Raw genomic sequence first — 26,178 nt, forward strand, 5'->3', positions numbered from 1 at the left:
TGGTTTACTTAAAAAAGCAATAATGGTCCTTAAATGCCCAGAATGTAACAAGTTAGTAAACTTGCAGTTTGATTCTTCAAAAAAATATGGCCTAAGTATTGGACTAAAAATTTGTTGCAGTGATTGTGAATGGGAAACGATTTTTTTTTCATCTGCTAAAATGGATAAAAAAATTAATTGTGTTGGACGAAAACGCTTTGACATAAACACTCGTACAGTAATTGCATTTCGTGAAATGGGTAAGGGATTTTCAGCAATAGAAACATTTTGTGGAATTATGAACATGAACCCTCCAATGAATAAAAACTGCTATAATGACACATTGCACATAATTTTGGATGTCTATCAAAGTTTGGTTGACAAAAGCATGTCAAATGCAGCAAATGAGTTACTATCAATCAATGAAACATCTAAAGATATTATTTGTGGGTTTGATGGATCATGGCAGAAACGTGGATACACCTCAAACAATGGATTAGTAACAGCTGTTGCTGTAGAAAATGGTAAGTGTGTTGATTACGAAATAGAAACAAAAACTTGTAAGTTGTGTTCTATATGGGAGTTAAAAAAATACACACATCATGAAGAATATAATGATTTTCACTCCTTACATTATAAAAAGTGCAAAATCAGTCATACCGGTTCAGCCTCCTCTATGGAATCAAGTGGTACAATAAAAATATTTTTGCGTTCTGAAAAAAAAATTTGAGATATACAACGTTTCTAGGAGATGGAGATAGCAGTTCATATGTTAATGTCGTTTCTGCAAAACCTTATGGAGATTTTGTAATAAAAAAAGCAGAGTGCATTGGGCATATTCAAAAACGTGTTGGTACTAGATTAAGAAACTTAAAAAAACAAAATAAAGAAACTTTATGTTTCTTTATTTTGTTTTTTTAAGTTTAAAAGTTAGGAGGAGCAGGTCGCTTAACAGAACATGTTATAAATACATTGCAAAATTATTATGGTAAGGCAATAAGGCAAAACGTTGGAAATTTATATGGAATGAAAAAGAGTGTTGCAGTTGTACTTTTTCACTGTTCTGAAAGTTGTTATGGCGAAACGCGTCATCAGTTTTGTTTGCGTACCAAAGATTCTTGGTGCAAATTCCAGTCTGACAAACTGACTGACAAAATTTCATATAAAGAAAATATTTGTATTCCCGCTGCTGTCTGCAACACCATCAAACCAATATTTATAGACCTTGGTTCCGATAAACTTCTTGAAAAATGTTTGCATGGAAAAACGCAGAATCCCAATGAGTCTTTAAACCAGTTGATATGGAAGCGATGCGCAAAAGATATATTTATTGAAAGAACTGCTCTAAGTATAGGAGTAGCCTCAGCTGTACTAAATTTTAATGAAGGGCAGCAGTTCTTAAATAAGTTGTTTAATGAGCTTGGAATGGAATTCGGTGTAAATGCGCAAAATTACTGTTTACGTAAAGACAATAAACGAATCATTAAAGCAGAAAAACAATGTAGTGCTAAAGCAAAATCAAGAAGAAAAAAGTTAAGAGCAATAAAAAAAGGTTTTTGTGACCAAAATGAAGAACTGGAAGGTGTAACTTATAAAAGTGGTGAATTTTGAACTATTTTATTCTTCTTTTTTTTTTTAATTGCGTTTTTCTCAAAATCGTGTATTTGGGGTTTGCGACGTGGATTTTTTAAAAAACCAATTATCAGATTTACTTGAAATTTGGCACACATACTCACTACATTAGTATCTACAACATACACAAGGATAATTTTTATTGCTTCTCTCGTTCAGTAATTTTTAATCATTTTTTTTTCATAAATTACCCCCAAAATTGCAAAATTTTACACAAATGCAAATATTTTTTGATTTTTTTGACCATATCAAAATCTTCTAGTCTATGTTGCAATGCCACATGTAATATATCACCAGCTAAGTTTTCAATAAAAAATATATAAGGGTTTTTGAAAAATCTCTGTCGCAGTTTACCCCATTTATGGGCTTTCAGCGATAATTATGCTAAAGAAGATTTGTCATAATTTTTTTTTTTTTTTTTTTTTTGCTTATTGATGTTATATTACACATTTTAGAATTTTTTTTTATTTGAAAAAGTTGATTTTTTTTTTTTTTTGCTAATTACTATACTACCACCTTAATCTTTAATTCCTGAATCTAAAAATTTTTTCGCAACATTTCTAAGACAAATAACAACAAATCTATTATAAAATTTCGAGAATTATTAACAGAAATTGATTTGAATATTTTAACTGAGTGCAATGATGTTAATAATGCATACAGCTTATTTTTACGGTTGTTTTCTAAACAATGCGAAAGATCCTTTCCAAAAATTAAAAAAACAACTAATTCCAAAAACTTTAATAATCCGTGGATGACAAATGGTCTTAGAAAATCATCCAAAAAGAAACAAAGATTGTATGAAAAGTTTAAAAAAATAAAACTTATAACTATGAAATTAAAAACAAAAAGTTTTAAAATTGTTTTGAAAGAATAAAAAAAGCAAATAAGAAAAAGTTATTATTCTAACCTCTTAAAGCATTCAATAGGAAATAGTAAAGAAACATGGGAAGTATTTAAAGAAGTTACAGGGAAAAAACATTACAAAAAAACCATTCGAAATAGAGTAAATCTAAACTTGAACAAACAATTATTTGATAAGAAAGAAATAGCTGAAAACTTCAACAAATTTTTATAAACATAGGAAAAAAATTAGCAGCAGATATAACTCCTGGTAATAAAAAACATTCCAATCCTATTTAAAAAAACACACTATGTAATGCATAAGTCGGAACTGTATCTAAATGAACTTCAGGGATCCTTTAATGCGCTTAAAATAAATAAAATTGTTTAATGATATTATTGTTAATTTTCTTAAAGCTGTTTTTGATATTATTAAAATATCTCTTTTTTTTATCAACAATTTTTCGTGAACAACTGGCATTTTGGCTTGTCAATTAAAAATTGCAAGAGTAGTCCCTGCATACAAATAAGACGACGATTCTTTACCATCTAACTACAGACCTATATCTATACTTTCTGGTTTTTCAAAGTTGCTTGAGCGTATTATGTAAAACAGACTGTATAGTTATCTTAAAAAACATAATATTTTATACAACAAACAGTTTGGTTTCCGAAAGGAGAATTCAACACATCATGCAGTAACTGATTTAGCCAGTCGAATTCTGAATGGGTTTGCTAAAAAAAGTTATACTCTCCGCTTGTTCATTGACTTGTAGAAGCTTTTGACACTGTTGATTATAAAATTTTCTTGTACAAACTAGAAAAAAATGGAGCAACAAATAGCAACATAAAATGGCAGCAAAGTTACCTTAAAAATAGAAAAGGAGTATCTTATGATTCAACGTGTACAAAGTTAGAAGTAATAAGCTGAGGAGTTCCTCAAGGCTCTATTGGACCCTTAGTATTTCTGATTTACGTAAATGATATCTACCTATCTTCAAACATGCTTAATTTTTTTATTTTTGCTGATGACGCTAATCTTTTTTATACCAGTTCCAATATAAAAACAATTTTCTTTACAGTAAATCGTGAACTGGAAAACCTTAATGACTGGTTTAAATCAAACAAACTTTTTTTGAATATCAATAAAACTAAGTATATTTTATTTCATGACCGATCTAAATCCGATGACTTGCCTCTGCAATTTCCTCAGCTAATAATAAATAACAATATAGTAAACAGAGTTTCATCTCTTAAAATCTTAAGAATAATATTTGATGAACATCTTAATTGGAAAAATAATGTTAGGCTAGTTGAATACAAAACTTCTAAAACTATAGGCATTAAACACCTACTAAGTAAAAAATGTTTACTCCGGAAAATTAAAAGCCGTTACTCCATGAAATTAAAGCTCTTTATGTCTATGAGTTAAGCGTGTTCCAAAACTTGTTATTCATGTTTAAATATCAATATGACATGCTTCGAAAATCCTTTAACAACCGATTTCTTAAAATTATTCACAAATACTTAACGAGGTGCTGTATCCATAATTTTAATTTACCTAAGTCAACTCCTAAAACATCTGATTACTCAATTTCATATAAAGGACCTCGTCTGTGGAACATAATTCTTAATGAAAATACAAAAAGTATAACTTTAATAAATTGTTTTAAAAATACAGTTAAACAGTATTTACTTGAATTAACAGACATAAACATATTTTTGTATTTTTAAATGAAAAAAAAAATCTTGCATTTTTCTTACTGTATTTATTTCTTTAATTTAATTTTATAAACTTACTAATTCTCGTATATATATATTATTTGATATATATATATATATATATATATATATATATATATATATATATATATATATATAAATATCAATTGATATATATATATATATATATTATTTGATATATATATATATATATTATTTGATATATATATATATTATTTGATATATATATATATATATTATTTGATATATATATATATATATATATATATATATATACATATACATATATATCAATTGATATATGCATATATATAAATATATATATATATATATATATATATATATATATAAATATATATATATATATATATATATATATATATATTCAGCTTTTAAATATATTATTTATTTAAAAAAATATTATTTGAGACTTAATAATTTTATAAGCTATATGATGTTTCACAGCATATCCAGAGCATAAGTCAAGGAAGTTCTGGAGACCTTTGTTCGACGGTGCACACAGGACAATATCATCAGCATAAAAAAGTTGGCTCGTGAAAACTCGGTAAAAAAAATTCAAAATCTTTGAAGAGACGATGTTGATAAGAATCTGGTATTGCAGTCACATGACGTTAACAACGCATATGATCTATTTTTAAATCAATTCTGCAAGCGATATGGTCAAAAAAATTATTGTAAAAACCAAAACTGTTTTAACTCCATAGATGTCTAACGGGTTACTAAAATCTTCGAAAAGAAAACAAAAGTTGTATGATAAGTAATTGAAAATAAAAACTTATAAAAACGGAATGACATAAAAATTATAAAGATATATTTGAATAAACAAAAAGGAACTCAAAAAGCTTTATAATGCAAAGCAATTAAGTAAAATCACCGGAAACACTAAAAAACATGGACTGTAATTAAAAAAAGAATCGGAAAAAAAAATTATGAGAGAAACATTCTGGCAAAAAAAAATAACAATTGATAAAAACACAATTTATGATGATAAATCAATTATTGCTGGAAAAATAAACAGCTTCTTTACTAATGCTGGTCCGAATAAGGCATTAAAAATTCCTATAAATTCAACACCATTAAAATCTTAGTGCTTGAACTAGTCGATCAAATATCAAGTGCATTCAGTAGTAACTACTTTACCTTGGGAATTTTCATTGATCAAATGCTTTCGATACCGTTAATCATAATATACTAATAAAAAAAATTGAACACTATAGAGTAAAAAGTAACAATTTGCTTTAGTTCAAAAGTTAATTGACCAATAGAAAACAATTTATAGTGTATGAACAAAAACAAACATTCCTGACTGCCGTAACTTGTGGGGTTCCCCAGGAATATATTTTAGGACCACTGTTGTTTCTAGTGTACATTAATGATTTAAATTTAGCAACAGACCTATTAAATTGCATTCTTTTTGCAGATGACTCCAATCTTTTCTATTCCCACAGAGATATTAATACACTATTTGAAACCACAAACGAACATTTATTGAAAACTAATGAGTGGTTTAATAATAATAAACTTTCTCTAAATGTGGATAAAACCAAATTTATTTTGTTTCACAAAGTGAATAAATCAAAATTTATTCCCATCAAGTTGCCTAATCTAATAATCAATAACACTAATTTCTAAGTTACACTAACAGTAAACTTTTTAGGCGTAGTCTTAGATGAACATTTACGTTTGAGCTTACATATAAAAAGTATTGAAAATAAAATATCAAAAAATTTAGCAGTGATATATAGGACAAAACCATTTTCAAACAACAGTTCTTTAAAAAGTTTATATTACTTTTTTATTCATTTTTATTTAAATAATTGCAATATTGCATGGGCATGTGCAAACTATACAAAATTAAAATATTGTACTGCAAACAAAAACAAATAACTTTTGGAGCTGATAGAACTGTACCTTGTAAGCCTATATATATATATATATATATATATATATATATATATATATATATATATATATATATATATATATATATATATATATAAATATATTAGGTATTGACTTTTTGGTAAACTTTGGTATTTCCAGTTCCCAATATAAAAAATAGATGAATTTTGGTTTGAAAGTAACTGAAAAGTCTATGGTCTCATTTAAAATTTGAAAAAGATCACCCACCATGCCCCTTGATTACACACTGGCTCCCATATATCAGTGAATTTTTTTTCTTTAAAAGTACACTAACTGGATCTCAGAAGAATCAGAATTTCAATGAGATTTTAGCGATAAAATTGGTATCAAATAATATATATAATTTATATGTATATATATATAAATATATATATATATATATATATATATATATATATATATATATATATATATATATATATATATATATATATATTTATATATATAGTATATATTTATGTATGAGCATATATCTTTCTTTGAATTATCAAAGAATTAATAAATGTATAATTTACTTTAAAAAATTAACTTTATAGTCGTAAAAGTTTGTAGAGAAATGAAAGTACTTTATTTTAAAGTAAATTAACACAAGCATAAAGCGCCACTTACAGCTAGTCAAAAGTTTTTTTAAAATGTTTATTAAAAATCCCATAAAGTAATGATAAAAATATTCCAATCAAAACTTTTATTGAACGTTTTTTAATTGATTTACTAATACAATGGTCGCTCAAGCGACCATTAAACGTTGACTGAACGTTTGAAAAGCGTTCTTGTGCCCACTGGGACTTAAGGTGTTTCAGATAAAAATTTTATTTTTTTAAATTTTTTACATGAGATTCGTCTAATATTTTTACTTGCCTCCTTAAAGCTGTTTGAAATTTTTTCAATAACATTTGTCGTGAGGGTCATGTGGCTAATATCTAATGCCTTTCTATTCAAAATTATGTCTACACAAAGTGTCACATAAAAATATACGTCTTTTTATTTTAGAAAATACTTTCTAAAGACATCTTCAACGAAAACTTGTTTAAAAAATTTTTTAAAATGTCTTTAATAAAAACTAGTCAGGCATTTAACTCCTCATATATTTTTTCGGTCTTATTATTGCTTATCCAAGGATAACGCAAAACTAATTGAAAAACAATTTCCTGACACTTTCAAATCACAAGATTAAAGAATAAGTATTATTGATTTTTCTGTGGAAATGAATGGCAACGCAATTGAAAATTCGTAAACTTTATGTTTTTTTTGGATTATGACGTTTCATAATTCTTATTTGATGTCTCATTTTTATTGACTTGACTTTTTATATAAATCATATATATATAATTCTTTATAAATTTAGCAAATAAAAAGGATTTTTTATTGTATTTCTTAATCTAATTCACGATTTTCTAATTCAAGAAATTCCGTATTATCTGACTATTCAAAAAAACCTTAAAGCGTGTTGTAAATATTGTTGGACCTGCTCTTGCTGTTAAAGTTGAGTTTTTTTAAATTTTTCTTTAGTTCGCATATCCCTCAAATATGCATAAATACTAATACTAACACAAAACTATCCAAACAAATATTATAACTTGCTGAGCAAAACAAGTCAAATTTGTTTGAAAGACCGCTAAAAAGCAAACTGTCTGATAATCAAAAAAGTTCATCAAGAAGAAGTAGATTTATCACTAAAGCTGCAAAGGATATTTAAAAAAAAAAAAGATAATCTCACTCTGCAACTGACTATAAAAAAAATATGATCAAGATCAACAGACGAAACCTAAAGAAATAAGCAAAGTTAGATTAGAAGAAATCAGCCTAGAACATCTAGAAGTCGAAAAGAAGTTTAAAATCATGAAGAATTCTAGTCAACCATTATTAGATGTTGATCAACCTCTTCTTTTGAAAGTGATTACTGATATTGTTTGTCCGCTGATGAATGACGACGGTTAAATGCTCTCCTGTTAATACGGTTAATGAAAGGAATCCTATTTTTTGTTAAGAAGTTTGTTGTATTGAATTATATCCCTTTATTATTTAGAGCATTAAAACCATCAATAATTTAACATTTAAAACTAGATTCTAAATTAGCATAAATGCTATACTCGTTTACTTCAAAGAAAAAGCAAAACATTAGAAGACAAATTGCACGACAACTTAGTTCCTCTTACATCATAGCGTAGAATGAATGTTCTTCAAAATAAATTGATGTAATCTTCTGAAGATTAACTATTAAATATGTGAAGGAACTTTAAAATAGTTTGTGGCAAGATGAAGTGCGTTTTATTATCCAAAACAACAAGAGTAGAATTCCAATTGGAATTTCATCAGCTAACCAACCTCCGCGCTGTCGATAGATTCGGAGTACTGGGTAACCTCTGGGTAACCACGAATAGATCGAAGCAGCTCTGCATAAGCTTATATTATCTATATATTCTAGGCCAACCTACATTGCTCTTAGATCAGGAAAACACACATCTGCAACAGTTTACGCTCATGCACAACAATTTCAGATTGAATATCAAGAAATTTAGCTCTACTAAAAGAAATCCTTCAACTAATATGACTAAGCCAATTGTTCTGTTTTGCTTTGGTGAAGATCCAAACAAAAATCTCAGATTCCAAAAAGTAATTGATATTGGAAACTATCATTTTGTAAAGAATAACCTTGAGCCTTGTTTTTATTATGACGAATGCTGCATTCAACCAAACAGAATGTGCAATCAACTACGCACAACGAGGAATGGCACATCTGTGGATTGCTCGTCATGTTTATACTAGTTAATGTTAAAAAACACGAAGATGGAACAATATCATAAAAAAAATCACTACTCTGTCAATTACCCTAGGGTAGTTACAACAAGTGGACAATATGAATCTTTAATAACATTGTAATAATATTGTGCGCTTTCAAATAAAAAAATTATATAAAATTTCTTTTTTATAAAGAATAAAATTTTTTTAGCAGTGGAAATAAAATTTTGCTAGACCTACCTTGTGGTAATTGCTAGAACCAAAAGCACACATTTAATGTTATGTAAACATTAAAAATAAGTTCATTATACTTTTTAAATTTTTTAATTACTCTCATTTTTTCTTTCAACATATATTTCGCTGTTCATACATCTAAAAAATAAAAATACAAAGAAGCGTTTGAAATACAAAGTAACGTTTTCATAAAATAATAATAATAAAAAAACAATTTATATAAACAGACAGTGATTCAAAGAAGATATGGATAACAAAGTCATTACAATTATTTTATAAAACCCGTATATGGACTTTTAATAAGTTTAAAGTAAAATAAAACTATTAGAAAAAGTAGCATATAACTCTGTTAAAATATGAAAAAATAAGCATCTCCATTTAAATTTAGATTTTATTAGATTTTATTAGATTTTATTTAGATTAGATTAGAATCTCCGTTATATATTTAGAGCAAAAAATAAGCATCTCCGTTATATATTTAGAGCAAAAGACAACAAGTAGAATAAAATCCTATAAATATAAATTAAGTTAAATAAAAAAATAAAGCATAATATAAGAAATTAAGTTTAACAAAAAGATTTATCAAAAAGGTTTGTATATCGAATTTCGAAGCTTTTGTTTGATTTCAAAATTTCTCTTTTTATATGAAACTTAATCGATTTTACTGATTTCGCCATATCGAATTGCCTATTTTTATAGCTGTTTCATATCTTAGGCCCTCAGTATGCTGTACTCTTTATATTTAGTTAATTTACGAGGCAGTAAATATGTAAGCTTCTCATTAGATCTTAGAGAATAGTTATTGTTTTGATTTATTTTAAATTTTGTTTCAAAGATGTTTGGTGTAAGATTTTTAAAATAAGTAAACATGAAGAACATATGTTGAAATCTGTTTATCTAATATACATTCTACATTTTTATTTCCCTTATTAATGGCTTTGCATGTTCAAATCAATTTTTCGTTAGATATTTCTAGTATCATTTTTTTGCACACTAAATATCTTTTTAAGTTTAAAAAGTTGCGTGGTAGCTATAATAATTCTAGCTATGAATTAGGCTAATGTATATTAATTTTAGACATTGAATATTCATGAATGGGCGAATTCTGTACATTATGACATTTGCCTTGTATAACTTTGATTCGATGTATTTTTTTTGAGGAAGCCAAAATAAGTTGTTATTTACAAAACTCCTAGGTATTTCAAAAGTTCCTGCTTTTAATTTTTTTATTATTTATAAAGAGAGCTGGTAATTTAAGTAGAAGATTTTCATATTGTGTTTATTAATAAAATAATGTATATTAAGTTTTATCTGTGTTTGTTAAGAGCTTGTTAGCTCGAAACAATTCACTTTCATCAATTCAATATTTATTTCTCCATATAGCCCTATCATAAAAAAGAGGTTCAAACATATTTAGTAAAATGGATAATACGGATATAGTTCTATAAATTTAAATGTCAGAACTATAATTGCCATTATAAATTGAGTTAACTTTAGCTACTGTTAATATATCAGGATATATGTCTTCATATATTAAAGGTTTAAGAATATAAAATAAAGGCTCCTGATATTTTTTTTGTGTAAAACTACTATATTAGCTGATATTCTCTCATAACCCGGAGATTTACCTTTTTTTAAAGAAAATCATCCTCAATTTCGTTTACCATTAATTTACTGTCAAAAAATAATTTATCATTAGATGAACTTAACTGATTTTAAATGAATCAATTGGAGATACGATTTTACTGCACATATTTAGACCAACGTTAGTAAAGTTGTTGTTAAACTCTTTTGAGATTTGCATAGGGCAGTGAATACTAACCTCATTAATAGTAATGCTAAAAGGAAGTAATGAACTACTTTTATTACGATCCATTATATTGTTAATTACATTCCAGAGCATTTTTATATCAAATTTATATGCAGTAATTTTTTTAATACAAATAATTAATATAATTTTTGTACTTTTTTTCGTTTTCAAACTTCTATTTTTGAAAAGTTTGTTATAGAGTTTTGTTCATCTAACTTTGGGTAAGCAACTGTTTTAGTTTTTATTATTTCATATATTGGTATTATTCTAATACACTTCAAAATTTTGTAACAGTTTTATTTTATTTAACAAGGTATCATTTTAACTGTGTCAAAGACTTTTCTCCATGGTTAACACTCTTCTTCATGATTTTCCTCTGATTGTGCTGCCGCAATTCCCAATCCTAAACATTGTTTCTTTCACACAAACAGTTCTCCAAAAAAATTTTTGGTTTACCTCAACTAGAAACCATTAAAAAAGTATACATGTAACGCTAAAATCCGCTATTTTCAGATTCTCCCTTCTGGAAAATCTCAAACAGTGTTTATAATAATGGCAAATCTATGATTCCACCTTTCTTGCATGGTTCAGATTTTGTAACTTCAATGAAAGAAAAAGCTTATATGTTTGCTAAGAACTTTTCATCAAACTTATCTTAAATCTATAAATCTCATTATACTTGATAAAGCCGACAAAAGTGTTGATTGATTGCTTGACATTTGTATTACTCTAGCTTCTAAATAAAAATTGATTTCCAGCTTAGAATTTTCTACAGCTTGTGGTCCAGACAACTTACCTGTTATAGAAAGAAATGTTGTAGAAGTGTTCTTAGGAGCTTTTGTTTATACTTTGAGAACTATCTAACAAGTGCTTATTAAAGTATTGTTTTCCAGAGTGCTGGAAAGCGGCATCTATTTTCATTTTTCCAGGAATTTTGGAGAACGATCTGAATCCTCTAACTACCGTCTCATTAGTCTTCTTAGTATCATAATCAAATTTTGACTTTTTAATTAACAAACACTTATTATTCATCTCCAATCTATGACTTATTTTCTGATCATCAAAATGAATTACAATCTTCCGTTCTCTTGCAGATTTGTTAACGGTAATACCGGATAGGTTTTATCGTGTATTAGATAGATGTGAGGATACTAATGCTATCACTCTTGAAATTTCCAAGTCCTTTGATAAAATTTGGCATGCTAGTCTCCTCCATAAGCTCTCTTTTGACGGTGTATAAGGTAACATTTATAAGATTAACAAATCCTACTTTACCAATGGTAGTTTAAAAGTTATCCTCGTTGGACAGCACTCTTCTTCATTTTCTATGACTTTAGGGCTTTATCAAAGTTTTTTATCAACCTTTGGCCATATACCTTTGTTAGTTTACATAAAAAATCTCCAAGAAACTCTCACACCAAGGTAGCATTGTTTGCTGATGATACTACCATGTAATCTTGTCTTGATAAGAAGCCAACAATCTCTGATTGTTGTGAGGGCGTTTGAGTTTGAAAAGGACCCCTCTTCTGCTACAGCATGGGGCTCTCAATGAATGATAAACTTTAACTCAGATAAAGCTTAATTTCTTTTGCTAATTGTTATTGTAATAATCTAGATCTTTCTATATATTTATGAACGGTAATGTACAAATTGTCGTAATGTTGCTTCTCTTTTTTTTCCTATAAGTACTATAACGGGCGCTGCCATCTACAAAAGACGTTCTTGTGTTACTCGTCATTCAATAAGATCTCATCATTTTTCTGTGACTGTTCCTAAGTGCACCAAAACATTTCTTATTCGTTTTGTTTTTTCCTCAAAAAACAGTTATTAATTATTTGCTCCCTTTACCTTGTTTTCCTGATTGATATAAATTGCAATCTTTTAAGTCGTTTGTTAATCGTTATCTTGTCCTATAAAATTTATCCTTTCTTCATCCAGCAACTTCAAACACTAATAGTGGTTGCTTATAGCCTAATTGGAAATAAAAATGTTTAAAAATATATATATATGTAATACTAAATACCATTTATTTTTATATTAAATACTTCACAATAGTTTACAATAATAATCTATATAGTTAGGTTTTTGTCACACTTTGTGTTTTTTTTTACACTTAAGGTTCTTATGTTTTAGATAAACTATGTACTTATTTTCTACGAATTTTCATTAATTAAAACTATTAAAACGGAAACATGATTTTTAAAAAGTTTAAAAGTTTAGTCCTTTTATTGGTATATATCTTCATTAATAATATTTTTTCACTATATGTATTTTCATTAATAACTTTTTACACTTTTAGTATGCATTGCATTATAGTTATTACAAAATATGTTTATGTGTATATCGTTACTTATTGATATCAACTAAATAGACTTGTGAAATAATATTGGTTTTTTAATAATCTTTTTATTGTCTATGCTTTTTTATATTCTTTTTATAAACTATTTTTAACATTGTGTTTTTGTTTCCACATCTTAAAAAAACACTTCTAACATTTAGTGTCAATACATCAATCAAAATCATTAGAGCTGAAATCTTACAAGTGTACAGACATAGTAATTAAAAATGAGAGAAAATTAGAAGGTAAGACTAACTAAACAGAAATACATACATACATACATACATTCATATATATATATATATATATATATATATATATATATATATATATATATATATATATATATATATATATATATATATATATATATATATATATATATATATATATATATATATGTATATATGGCTATTTCCACGATGGAAGAGATAAATTTCGTGTTTAAAAATATCTTTTTTCAAAAGGTTTTATTTCTTTAATTATAGTTTAAACACCTTAAAATTATTGTTAAAATAAATTTTGAGTGGAAAATGTTGGAACCAAGTAGATAAATTTGATGAATGTTAGCAACTATTTGTTCTTTTTATTATTCGAAAAAGTGAGTAAAATTTGAGGGCGAGTTATTGCAATATTTTAACCAAAACATATCCATATTTTTGTTTAGAAAGAATCTTTGAGATTACATATATGTCTTGAGTAAAAAAACTTTTACTCTTTAAAAATAATTGAAGTGTTTTTTTGTCACATACACATCTGCAAAAAGTACGTTGCATCACTGAACTAAAAGCTAAAAAAGTTTAATTATCGCAATGAAATTATGCTTTATGGCGAGGTTTTTTTAGAAATTATATATTTTAATGTCAACTTTTAATCATTACTAAAAAAAAAATTGGTCAAAATGCATTGTATTAACATATAGTTATAGTTTAAAAGCTGTTGCGTCACTGAACCCATCGACGGGATAATTAGCGTTTTATAAAATAGCGCGGTAAGGAAGTCAAAATATCATCCAAAAGTTTAGATTTCGTTGTGGGTTTTCAAATTTTTCAAATTCGAATAAATTTTTGCATTTTAGTATTGTGAAGGGCTATTAGTAAATATTAGTAAACTTTTGGATTTATGTTAACATTTTCTTATAAAGTTGTAAATTTTTAAGAAATGGAATCAAAATTAGAAGAAAAAAAAAAACGTTATGCAGAATACCAAGCTAATTATGTTTCTCGGAATGCTGATAAAAAGAAAGAAATGTCCAGAGTTAGATCTAAGAGATATCGAGGAAAATTGAAAGCCGATCCTAATAAAAAAGCAGCTTATGCTGCTAAAGCAAAATTAAGAGTTTTAAAAAGTTGCGCTTTAAAAAGAAAACTTTTAAATCAATATCAAAGACCAAGCTCATCTTTTAAAAACGTTCAACAAAGAGGAAAAGCATTGAAAAAAGTTTTAAGAGCACTACCAACTTCAAAGGAGAAACAATCTGAAATTCTTTCTATTCTTTCAAATAGCTCTGCTTGTAAAGATAATTCGGGCCTACCTCCAGCATGTTCAAAGCTGTATGGTCTTTCTGAAAGCAATGTTTTAGCAGTTGTAAACTTTTATAATGAAGATGAAGTTTCCCAAATATCACCAAACAAAAAAGATGTCACTCGAATTCAATTATCTGACGGAAAAGCAAACAATATTCAGATACGTCATTTATATTATACGCTAAAAGAAGCTTTCGAGTTATTCAAGAAAAAGCATGACATAAAAATTGGACTCAGCAAATTTTACGACCTTCGTCCACGCAATGTAAAGTCAGTAACAAAATTTCCGCATAATGTTTGTGTTTGTAGTTTGCATGAAAATATGCGATTTGCCTTAAATGCATTAACAAAATCAATTCAAGCGCCTTCAATCAAAGTTGGATCTGAAATGATAAATAACTTTGTTTGTGAACCGTACACATACGATTGCGCCTATGACAAATGCGTTGCATGCAAAGGTATGAAACAGTTCGATAAACACTTGCAAGCTGTTAATGCATTGGGTTTTGAAGTACCCTGGGACGAGTGGAGAAAGCCTGAAACTAAAACATATGCAAACATTGAAAAAATTTTAAAAAAGTCTACTGTAACAGAACTCATCCAACACATATCAGCGATGCGTGATAAGTTCGTTAAACACGCATTTGTAAAAATTGACCAATCAACAATTTTTAATAAACTGAAGGAGGTTTCGATGAGTGTTAATTCTGAAATTGCGGTAATCCAAGTTGACTGGGCTGAAAACGCTAGGTATTTCTATCAAAATGAGCCACAAGCGGCTCATTTTGGTCAAAATCAAGTTTCTATCATGACCCAGACTGCTATCTGGAACATTGAGTTAAAAACATTTGCCATAGTTTCAGATTCAACTGATCATACCAAGTCTTCCGTTATACCGTACATTGACAAAATCCTTCACCTTATTCCTGATCAAGTCAAAGAAGTACACATGTTCAGCGATAATGCCACTTCTCAGTTCAATAATAAAAGCATTATGGCTGCAATGGTTGTGTTTGAAAAACGTTTTCATAAAAAATTCTTCTGGCATTTCTTTGCAGCGATGCACGGGAAAGGAGTGGTTGACGGAATAGGAGCTACTGTTAAGCGAATCGCAGCCCTGAGAGTTAAAACTAGTCAATACAAAATCAGATCAGCAGCAGATTTTGCGTTAGCATTACAAGATTTGCAAATATCTGTAATTCACATGTCAGAAAACGATACAAGACAACAAAAAAATGAACTTGGATTCAGTTCAATTTTAAGTTATTCAAGAAAAATCAAAGGTATATCAAAATCACATTATTTTTATCTTCAGAATGATAACGTTGTTCCGATGCTATTTTCACCTGAGTATAATTAAAATTTATTACAAAATAACAAAACTTTTTAAAATGATTTTAATTTCGTCTTTTTGTTTCGTCACTGAACGTTGCGTCACTGAACTGATAGTTTTTTTTCTGTAAAATAAAACGATATGAAAACTCTATTGTTTGTGGCTTTTTTTATGACTACCTTATTGCCAAATGAATAAATTACAACAAAAAAATCTAATAAGTCAAGCAAGAATTAAAATTTCAGCGAAAACTCCATTTAAAAGTATGCTGATAAAAAAACACTTTTTTCCGCGTTGCGTCACTGAACTTATCGTTTAATTTTTGCTATGTAGCAGTGTTATATTAATACTATTGTGTTTAGTTTATATTATAAAATTTTAATTCAAGATTAATTTAGAGTAATGAAAAATTATTTTGAGTTATAGAAAAATTTCTATTAAAAATAATCTCTCCGCATGATGCGCCACTGAACTATGGAATTAGCCATATATATATATATATATATATATATATATATATATATATATATATATATATATATATATATATATATATATATATATATATATATATATATATATATATATATAATATTTATTACTTAACGTATATATTGCTTGTAAGAAAACCACCTATTATTTGTATTTAATAAATTGTATTGTTATTTGATATAACTTTTTATAATTATTTTTAAGTTATTCTAAGTTTTGTTTATGTTTTTGTATATTATTTTTAAACTATGAAATTTTTTATTTTTGTACATTAAAAGTAAACTTTTTCATTTGTGTCAAGAAATTATTTGAATTCAATGAAGCTAAATACTGTCAGTTGTACAGATGGTGTGACTTATAATGAGGTGAAATTGGGAGGTAAAAATAACTAAACAGAAAAAACTTTTATTTCAATTATTTTTCTCTGCACAAATATGTTTAAAAACATATATTTTTGTAAATGCTTTATGTAAATGTACTAAAATGATTTGCATGTTTAACAAAATCGTAGAACATGCAAGTTATATTTATAAATCTACACGATGCATTTATTAGGCATAGTTATTACCAAATGAATTGTATATAAGTCACCTTTTAGTCATATTTATTATATTTTATTGTTGGGTGATATAATATTTAAACATTAATTTAATAAGTTAAAATAATTTTTATTTTACTTTTTAAATATACATACTTTTTAAATAAATATACATACTTTTTAAATATACATACTTTTAAATATACATGCAAACCATATTAGTAAATTTACCTTTGCATCAACAATAATATTTGTTTTTAAACATATTTTTAAAAATAACTTTTTTTGTATGCATATCACCTTTTAACTCTATTTTTTAACTTTTATTGTTATGTGATTTTGTTTTTATAAATTATCAATAAACTTTGTAACTTTGCTTTTTACATCTTAGAATTGTATTTATACATTTAGTGTCAAGCAATAATTTGAATTCAGTAGAGGAGTTAAAGTCGGTTAGCTGTACAGATAAAGTGATTGAAAACAGGATTGAATTGAAAGGTGAAAAATACTAAATAAAAAGCTTTTAATTGCTTTTATTATTTCTCTTTACTAACATGTTAAAAAACGTGTATTTATTTAAATGCATTATTTAAATGCATTAACATAGTGTGCCTATTTAACAAAAATATAAAACAAGTTATACTCATAAATATGCCTGATGCATTCAATAACCATTACACTGTGGACCAGAGTGACCACCAGGATAAGTTGTTCCCCATGTCTGACTTTTTTTAATAGTTGGGTATGCATTATTAGACACTATTTATAACATTCGAAACTTCTGGGGTGTTAATAAAACTTAAAAAAAAAATTAATAAAAAATTAATAAGAAAATTGCAATGACTTACACAAATAAAAGCACAAAATAAAAATGCTTTATGTTAGTTATGTTATAAGTCTAAATGCTAAAAATAAAATACTTTACAATATATACTTGAAATTATAAATATTAAATTAAACTATATAACTATTCAATTTATTTAACTGATTTTGATTCAAACTCAACAACACTGAATTTTAACCGTTTTGCATATTCTATATGGTTAACTCTTTGTTTTTATCTATTCATGTTTTTTTGAATTCATGATGAATAGCTTCTCCTGCTTGCTCACAGTAAACTCCTCGGCTGCGGTCAGTAGAATGAGGAAAAGGAAGAATATGACATACTGCTATGGGAACTTTCCATGTAATACTGAGCTTGATACCCTTGAATGTGACATATACGTATTCAATAAAGTCTGCATAGAACTTTTTAAACTCTAGAACAGCAGTGTTGATGTTATATCCTGCTACCATAACAAACGCTTCTTCTTGAAGGCATTTAAACTTTCTAAGATAGCTTACTATTGGTAATAAGTCATATTTTCCATTGTTTATAATATTTCTTTTAAGTATATCCACCAACTTCAGGAGCTCGCTTGCATTGTTTCCATCAAGCCCTACGTCTTGTAATCCTCAAAATATAATGTAATTTGATTGTAACTACTTCTCAAACAAAGGCCATACACTCACCAGAAGTAATGGAAGTTTACTTATTATTCCCAATAAAACATGGAGCTCAGAACAGAAACCAACTCCTCAAGAAAAGTTTCAGGATCATTGACAATTTTAATTTCTTCTTTCCGCCTAAGGTAGAGTTGTTGTAGTGCTCATCCAAGGACTTAAGTGTTCTCTTGATTGCTCAAGAGTGCAATGTCCCTCTGAATATGAACAACTGTACTTCCCAGCATGACTACTAATTCCGAACACTGAATTTTCACATTTAAGATCAAATGTAACGTACAACTTTACATTGTTTAAATTCAGAGGCTCAATAAGCTTCCAAAGATTATCGTTAGCCTCAGAAACACCCTCAACAATTGCTATAAGAAAGAATCTCTTTACTCCAACATCATCTAGCTCTGAATCTGAAGAAGTGTTTTACGGGGGATTAAAAACATTTGCAATAACTTTAAGGAATCCCTAACCTGAATCCATAGCATTTTCTCAATATGGAGTCATGTAGATCAATTCCTCTTTCTGTTATAGCGCGCTGTATAAATATGGATCTATCTTTTACATGAACCAATGTTCTAGTAATGACTTTTTCTCCATCTATAAAATCTGCTTCTTTAGAAGTGTAAAATTCATCTATAAGGTTATGGAAAGCCTCAAATTTTTCAAAGATGTTTGCTTAAATGCAGATTTGAGTTCCCATAGTAGATCGATATTTGGAAAAAAAAATGTTTGTTTGATTTTTTGAAAGCTCAAGAGCTTTAACCAACTCCATAACAGTATCAAAGGACACGTGTTTCAGCTAAATTTGGTCAGTTTTTTTGTCAAAAGTCCCAACCACAATGTTTAAAGAAGACCCCTCTGTAGCAAGCCGAAACTTCTGTCGTCTACAAATATTTTCAGCTATCATGTTGTGCTTAAGTATAGCTGGCAGCATACGTAAATAAAATATATTTATTATTTGGAATTTTGAAGTATGTATTTATATTAAATGAGCAGCTTAATATACTTGCCTGAGGCTGCCCGTTCAGAATATTTAAGTCCAAGATGTTTCGCTGCTTCAATTAAATTGTCGACAGCTCTGCTCTCTGTAGAGATATAAGCTACACCTTGAAATAAATATTTTTGTTTAAAAACAAACAGATGTGATTCTACAAATAAAATAAGGGGGAATGGGGATGAAAGGAATCCTCAAAAAGTACAAACTGTCTTCCGAACGAAAATTTTCCGACTAGGCGTCTCAATTCGTAAAAAACCCGACTGTAACTTAAAAATCACTTTTTTTGGAGGAGGAGGGGGGGGGGGAAGGTTAGGTTTAACATCCCCTCCCACCGTAAGTTTGCCTCTAAAAAAAGTTAACACAATTTTTAAATAATGAAATATTTTATTAAGTATAATCATTTTTTTTATGTGAAGCATTATATATATGAAAAAATAAAACAATAATAATAATAAAACAAGAATAATAACAATAATAATAAAAGTCTAACCTACAAAACTAAAAACATTACGTGGGGCAAGTATTATTTTTACAATAAAAGTTCAATTAAATTATTACAAATATATTTCAGGATGTTCAACACAAATTACAATAATCCAAATATGCAAGAGATGAGTGCAAAGAAAGAGCAAAGAGAATTCAGTAATTGTCGCATTAGTTTAAATACTGTAAATTCGCGGGCATGCGCAAGAAGCTAATCTGGCTGTAACGTTATTAAACTAACGCAACACTGCGCCCGGCACTATTAAATTATTTATCAATGCAATGTTTCTCTCATCTATAAATGTAATGTCAATTAATTGTTTCGAATATTTATGATTTTCTAGCAGATACAGCTTGTTTAGGGTTCTTTTAATAATTGACGGGTCATCATTAAATATAACTTTAACTTTCGCTGCTCGTACTTGACCATCACTCGATAGTATCAAACTTTAAACAACTGCTATTTTTCATATTGACCAAGGAACGTTCGGGTCGACAACAAGCACAACAACGCAAATTTTTAAATAGACCCAGAATTCTGATGTAAGATGCTTTTGTGAAATTCGCGTAACGTAGTTAAATATTCCGTTCTCTAAACGTTCAAAAAATGATTTGTAATTAATTTTCGTTTCACAAATCTTGCTTTATCGTCATTTTTGAGTAGTATATCTTTGGAATGCACGAATTTAAGGTGAACTTTTTTTCCGAATAACAGATGATTTGGTGTGAGTTGTTTGTCTCTTGGAACTTCGTAAGTGAACGTGATTGGACTTCTTGAGAGTTCTTTTAGTAATTCGAACCAATCTTTCGAATATCCCTTCCCACCGAGGAGCTGCAGGAATATTGAAACTCCAACGAATTCAATGCACACTTGCAAACTTTTGAGTTTCTTCCGCAGTAAAACTTGAGCCGTTGTCACTGATGACTTGATAAGGTGCGCCATAGCGACCAATAAATCTACGAAGGACGCAAATGCAAGCTTCCACTGTACAATCGGAAACCAATTCTAAATAAAAGTAAACGTGTACTACAACATGTAGCGACTAATATCAATGCTTTATAAATTCCACAATGTTCATATATATCGTTTAACATAACTGGACCACAAAGATCTACTCCTACGTATTTAAAGGCATAATCATCGTCAAGTCTTGATAGAGGTAAAGGTGGAGCATTTGAATAAGGAAAAGGTTTGCTATCGTTTTTTCTGCATATGTAACAGTCCCTAATTATGTTTTTAATTCGATTACGAGCTTTAGACAACCAAAACTTCGATCTTAATTTCATTAACACCGCTGTGTTTATAAGGTAACGGTCCATTACTGAGTCAACCGTGACAACGAATTATTCCGTCAACTAAGAAAAAACCTTTTTTTTAATTGGCTACAAGAATCTATACATTTAATATTTATTTAAATAAACTTAATCCATAATGTCTCTGCATGATCTAATTCAGAGGCTGTAGGAGTAGATAAATTATACGTACATGATTTCTTAATAATATTCACAAAGCGTAAAATAAAGGGTGTGACTTTAAGGAGACAATTATACGTTTTAAAATTTTTAATATCAATAAAATTTAAATTTAAGCTAGACTGATATGAATTTAATAATGTAACTGCTTCAGAAAAACAATCTCCTCGACTGTTTAAATTAAAGGAAGGTCATAACTCTAATTTATTATATACTTGGGCCTTTAAACCAAAGATCATTACTTTGAAAGGTATAAAGTTTACAACCACAAGATATAATATCTGCGGGGTGTCTTTCACTTTCAATAAAATAACAAAATTTGATATTATATACAGAATGAATTTTTTCCAATTGTGTTTGAATAAACGTTTCATATTTTTTATTTACATTGTTAATCTAATGGAGACAAATAATAGAAGCAGAAAAAAATTTAACACAAGAAATGTCTAAAACACATAGCAACTCTTCATATACTTCTACTCTTAATTCTAGCCTAGGAATTGTATTTTTAACTAAAGGTAAAAACCCTTCATTGCTACATCTTAATTAAATGCAACACCCATACGCTTTTAAACTTCCATCGCAAAAGCCATGTAATTCAAATTTAGTAAGTTCAATGTTGTCTACGGACTTACTGTGCCATTTAGGTATACTAATATAGGAAACCGATATTAACCCATTAATTACCTCTTCCCATTCATTTAAAATATCATTTTCTAAAGGTGAACGCCATCCCTATTTTAACTTGCAAATTGACTGGAAAATAATTACATCCCACAATAGCAGGAGTAATTAATCCTAAGGGATCATAAAAGCTAGCAGCAAATTTAAAAATGTTACGTTTCGTAGGTTTGTCTATTAAATATAAGATATCCATAAATGAAAAGGTGTAAATATCTTCAATTTTATTCTACTTGATACCAAAGGACTTTAGGAATTTTATTTCACTTGATATTAAACAGAACCCTGCACATTCGATAAACGCATATTTCAGCATTACGTAAATTATTAATATCTAAATCAAATAAGTCTTTATACCATATAAATCTTAAAAAGTCACGATATTTTTCAGATAATGCAATGTTTACAAATGCCTTTTCAATATCGGCTATAAATACAATTTGCTTTGCACGAAAACGTATAAGTACATTAAATAATGAAGATGTAAGAGAAGGTCCAGAAAATAAACATTCATTTAACGTAGAACCGAATGCGCATGAACTTGCATCAAATACAATAAGCATTTTAGAAGTTTATTTATCTTCTCAAACTACCGGACGGTGAGGTAAATAATGAATGTCACCAATTTTACTTTCAAAACTTGAAACTTTTTCAACTATAACCTTGGATAACTGATCCTTATTTATACTGTTGTAAGATGAAAATAAATCCCTATCATTTGCAAATTTTTCTCTAAAGCTGAAAATCTGAATTTACATAAATTATAGTTATCACATATTACTGGGTAATCTGACTTAAATGGTAACTCAACTTCGTATATGGTACCTTTAAATTTAATATTTTTTCTAAAATTATCGTGAAATATTACGTCTCTCTCAGTAATTTTAGAATCATCTCATAGCAAATTAAATTCATTTTTAACCATAATTTTATAATTACTTAATTCCGAGGTGACTTTTAAAACATGAGATGATAAAACAGTTAAGTCATCTTATTGATTTCTATTTACTATCATAGGTCCGCTTATTATATATCCAACCTTTGACTTAATCGCAACACGTCCGTTAACACCCCTAATAATGGAATTTTCCATAAATTTCCAATAAAAATTAGCACCTATTAAAATATCAACTGATAAATTTTCTTTAAGCTCATCATTATTGGCTAATTTTAGACCACATTGGTGTTTATAATTATCACAAACTAAGTTAATATGTTGTCCGCTTAAAGGAGTACATATTAACTTAGTTATCTTTAACAAAACATTCAACATCAATAAAATAACCGTAGATACTTTTTACAGAAATCATAACTTTTTCTAAGATATCAGAAGTGCTACCATGTACAAAAGTTTTTATGTTAATTTTGTTACTTTCAATACGTTTTAGATGAAGTTTAGCACATGTTTCAGGAGTGATGTAGCTTAATTGCTAACAGTTGTCAAATAAAAGTCTACATGCAGCATATCTTGAATGTTGCTTATTTTTAACAGTAGCTAACGCTGTTTGTAATAAAACGGTTTCAGTTGTTGTAAAAAAGATTTAGAAGAAGGATGAAAAGAAGTACTCGCAACTGAAGTCAATTCACCGTCTATTTGATTCACTCGTACTTTATTATTACAATCTGCATTACAACTTTTATCACTGTCACAAATTGAAATATGATGGAAACGGTTACATTTAAACACTTTAATTAAGAGGTACACTTGTTACTCATTTGTCCACTACGAAGACAACAAAAACAACATTGTTATTAATTAAAATCGTTTTCCTTGCAGCATTGTTTATTACAACTTTGTACTGATGCGATTTATGATCATTGTTGCAAAATGCACACAAAGGTAAAAAAGAATTATCTTGCTTATAACTATTTATTTTCTTGTAATTTTAATGTTTGTTAGAATTTTCACCAGAATGGAACGTACTAGCAGTAAAGGGTATAGTAACCGAGTTAGAAGAACTAACGTGTTCACGTGCCCTTAATTCACATATTAATACATTTAATACATCATTAATATACCATGTTCCATCTTCGTTAAACTTTTGACTTATAATTAAATTAAGTTCTTCGGGAAGTTTTTCTAATAAAATTGGAATAAGTAATGAGCCATACATTAAAGAATCAATGCCAATATTTTCTAGACTACGAACTCGAATTTCAACATTATCTAAAAAGTTTCGCAACGAATTGATATTTTCAATATTGTTAACGCTTTCGAGTTTTAAAAGTTTTTCATAAAAAATGAAAATGTTAATTGTTCAAAAATCGCTGTTTTAGAATGTCTAATGCTATATTATAATTGTCATTGGAAAGCGACAGTCCATTAATTGCAGAATAAGTTTGTCCATGCACCAAATTTCTTAGATAAGTCATTTTTTAAATATTAGGGCAAAGCGAGACACTTTCAGGAACAATGTTTATAACTTGAGAAGAATCACGTTTCACAACAAGAAACTTTGCAGGCCACTAGCACATTATATTTGTGGTGATATGTTGTTGCATTGGTACATAATTAAATTCAAAATGTCAACAACTACCCTGTCTCACTTTCCCCAAAACCTGGGGCAGAGTGAGATAGATTTCATTTGAAGAAAAAACTAAGTAAAAAAAATATAGTTTTCAATAAAATTAAAGCAGACTTTTAATAAATCCGATCTGATTAAATATAAGAATGCAAATAAAAATACAAAGGTATCATTTTATAATGTAATTTTTCCTTTTAAATCAAAAAACATGATAGGAATTAAAATGAAATTATCAATAAAAAAACGGATATGCAAAGTTTCATGTTAGTCAAAAAATTTAAATAAAATCTATTCATATAAAAGGCAAACATCGTTTAATGTGCAGTCTTCGTCTACCCAAACAGTACACACATAACAAGCTATCCAGTCGATTTGGGTATCATTGCACCATTTTCCTTGACAAACTGGACAAAACCATTCCTCTTCATTGTTTACATCTTTTTCAATCAAGCATTTCTTTCATTTCTTTTCTTTTTATTCTTTTTTATATTTTTTTTGTTCACTTTATTGTCATTGTTCTTTTCAAGTAAATTTTTTTGTTATTGTTCTTTTTTTTATCTATCGTTTTTTTTCTCGTTGTTCAATCGTTTTTTTCTCATTGTTCTTTTAAAGTAAAATTTTTTTCATATATGGAGAACTAGTTATAATTTGAGATTTTTCAGTTAATTTTCTTTTTGGAGGATAAAGTTTTGAAATTTGAAGTATGTCTTCAAAAGAACTTGATGAAGTAGCAGTGTCTCTGAAAAGCTTTCAATTGGCTATAATTTATCATGAGTCATTAATTCTAATGTAGTCAATTCTGGCTGCTGTATAATTTCACTTTCTTTTTTGTTATCGCGTTCAAAGTGAATTTCATGAGGTATGAATAAACTGATTTTATTGTTGTTATCACTAAAAGATGTCCTTGGATATTCATTTTCTAACAAATGCCAATTAACTTGGACAATTCCAGTTGCTCTAAAACTGGAAGTAGCCTTTTCCATATTAGCAGCCCTTAAATATGCTTCATTAAAAATTTCTCCAAGATTTTCTATTTGTATTTGTCTTCCTGAGTGGTTTCGCATCCATCTCATGCATGCTTGATTAAAAAAGGTTTTAAAAGGCCTAACAAATCCACGGTCCAACGGCTGAAGTTTATAGGTTGTGTGTGGTGGTAGCGATAACAAAATAATCCATTGTAACGAGCATAGTCTATATGTTTCAAACTTTTGGTATAAAAACGATGACCGTCAAATATAAGTAAAACTTTGTTGATCAAGGTGCATCGTACATGTTTAACAAAATGTTGTATATATTCAAGAAATAAATCAGTATTAAAGCAGCCATTTTCTGAGCATCCTTAAAAAGTTCCAACTGGAGCATTATCTATTA

The 26,178-nt window shown here is 28.0% G+C and overlaps 1 protein-coding gene across 5 annotated transcripts in view; it reads left to right on the forward strand.

The window, feature by feature from the left end:
- The window catches only part of LOC136089260 (homeobox-like protein HDP1), a 57,944-nt gene that overhangs the window by 6,403 nt on the left and 25,363 nt on the right, over window positions 1–26,178 (forward strand). For 3 of the 5 annotated variants that reach the window (XM_065815100.1, XM_065815101.1, XM_065815103.1), the window contains exons 2-3: window positions 13,424–13,507; window positions 17,563–17,649. In XM_065815100.1, coding sequence (XP_065671172.1) covers window positions 13,424–13,507; window positions 17,563–17,649 — 171 coding nt within the window. Of the gene's footprint in view, window positions 1–13,423; window positions 13,508–16,914; window positions 16,992–17,562; window positions 17,650–26,178 lie in introns of all 5 variants that reach the window. The other 2 variants (XM_065815102.1, XM_065815104.1) reach the window with 1 other exon arrangement.

This window comes from Hydra vulgaris, chromosome 13 (genome assembly GCF_038396675.1).
Source record: "Hydra vulgaris chromosome 13, alternate assembly HydraT2T_AEP".
Lineage (NCBI taxonomy): Eukaryota > Metazoa > Cnidaria > Hydrozoa > Anthoathecata > Hydridae > Hydra > Hydra vulgaris.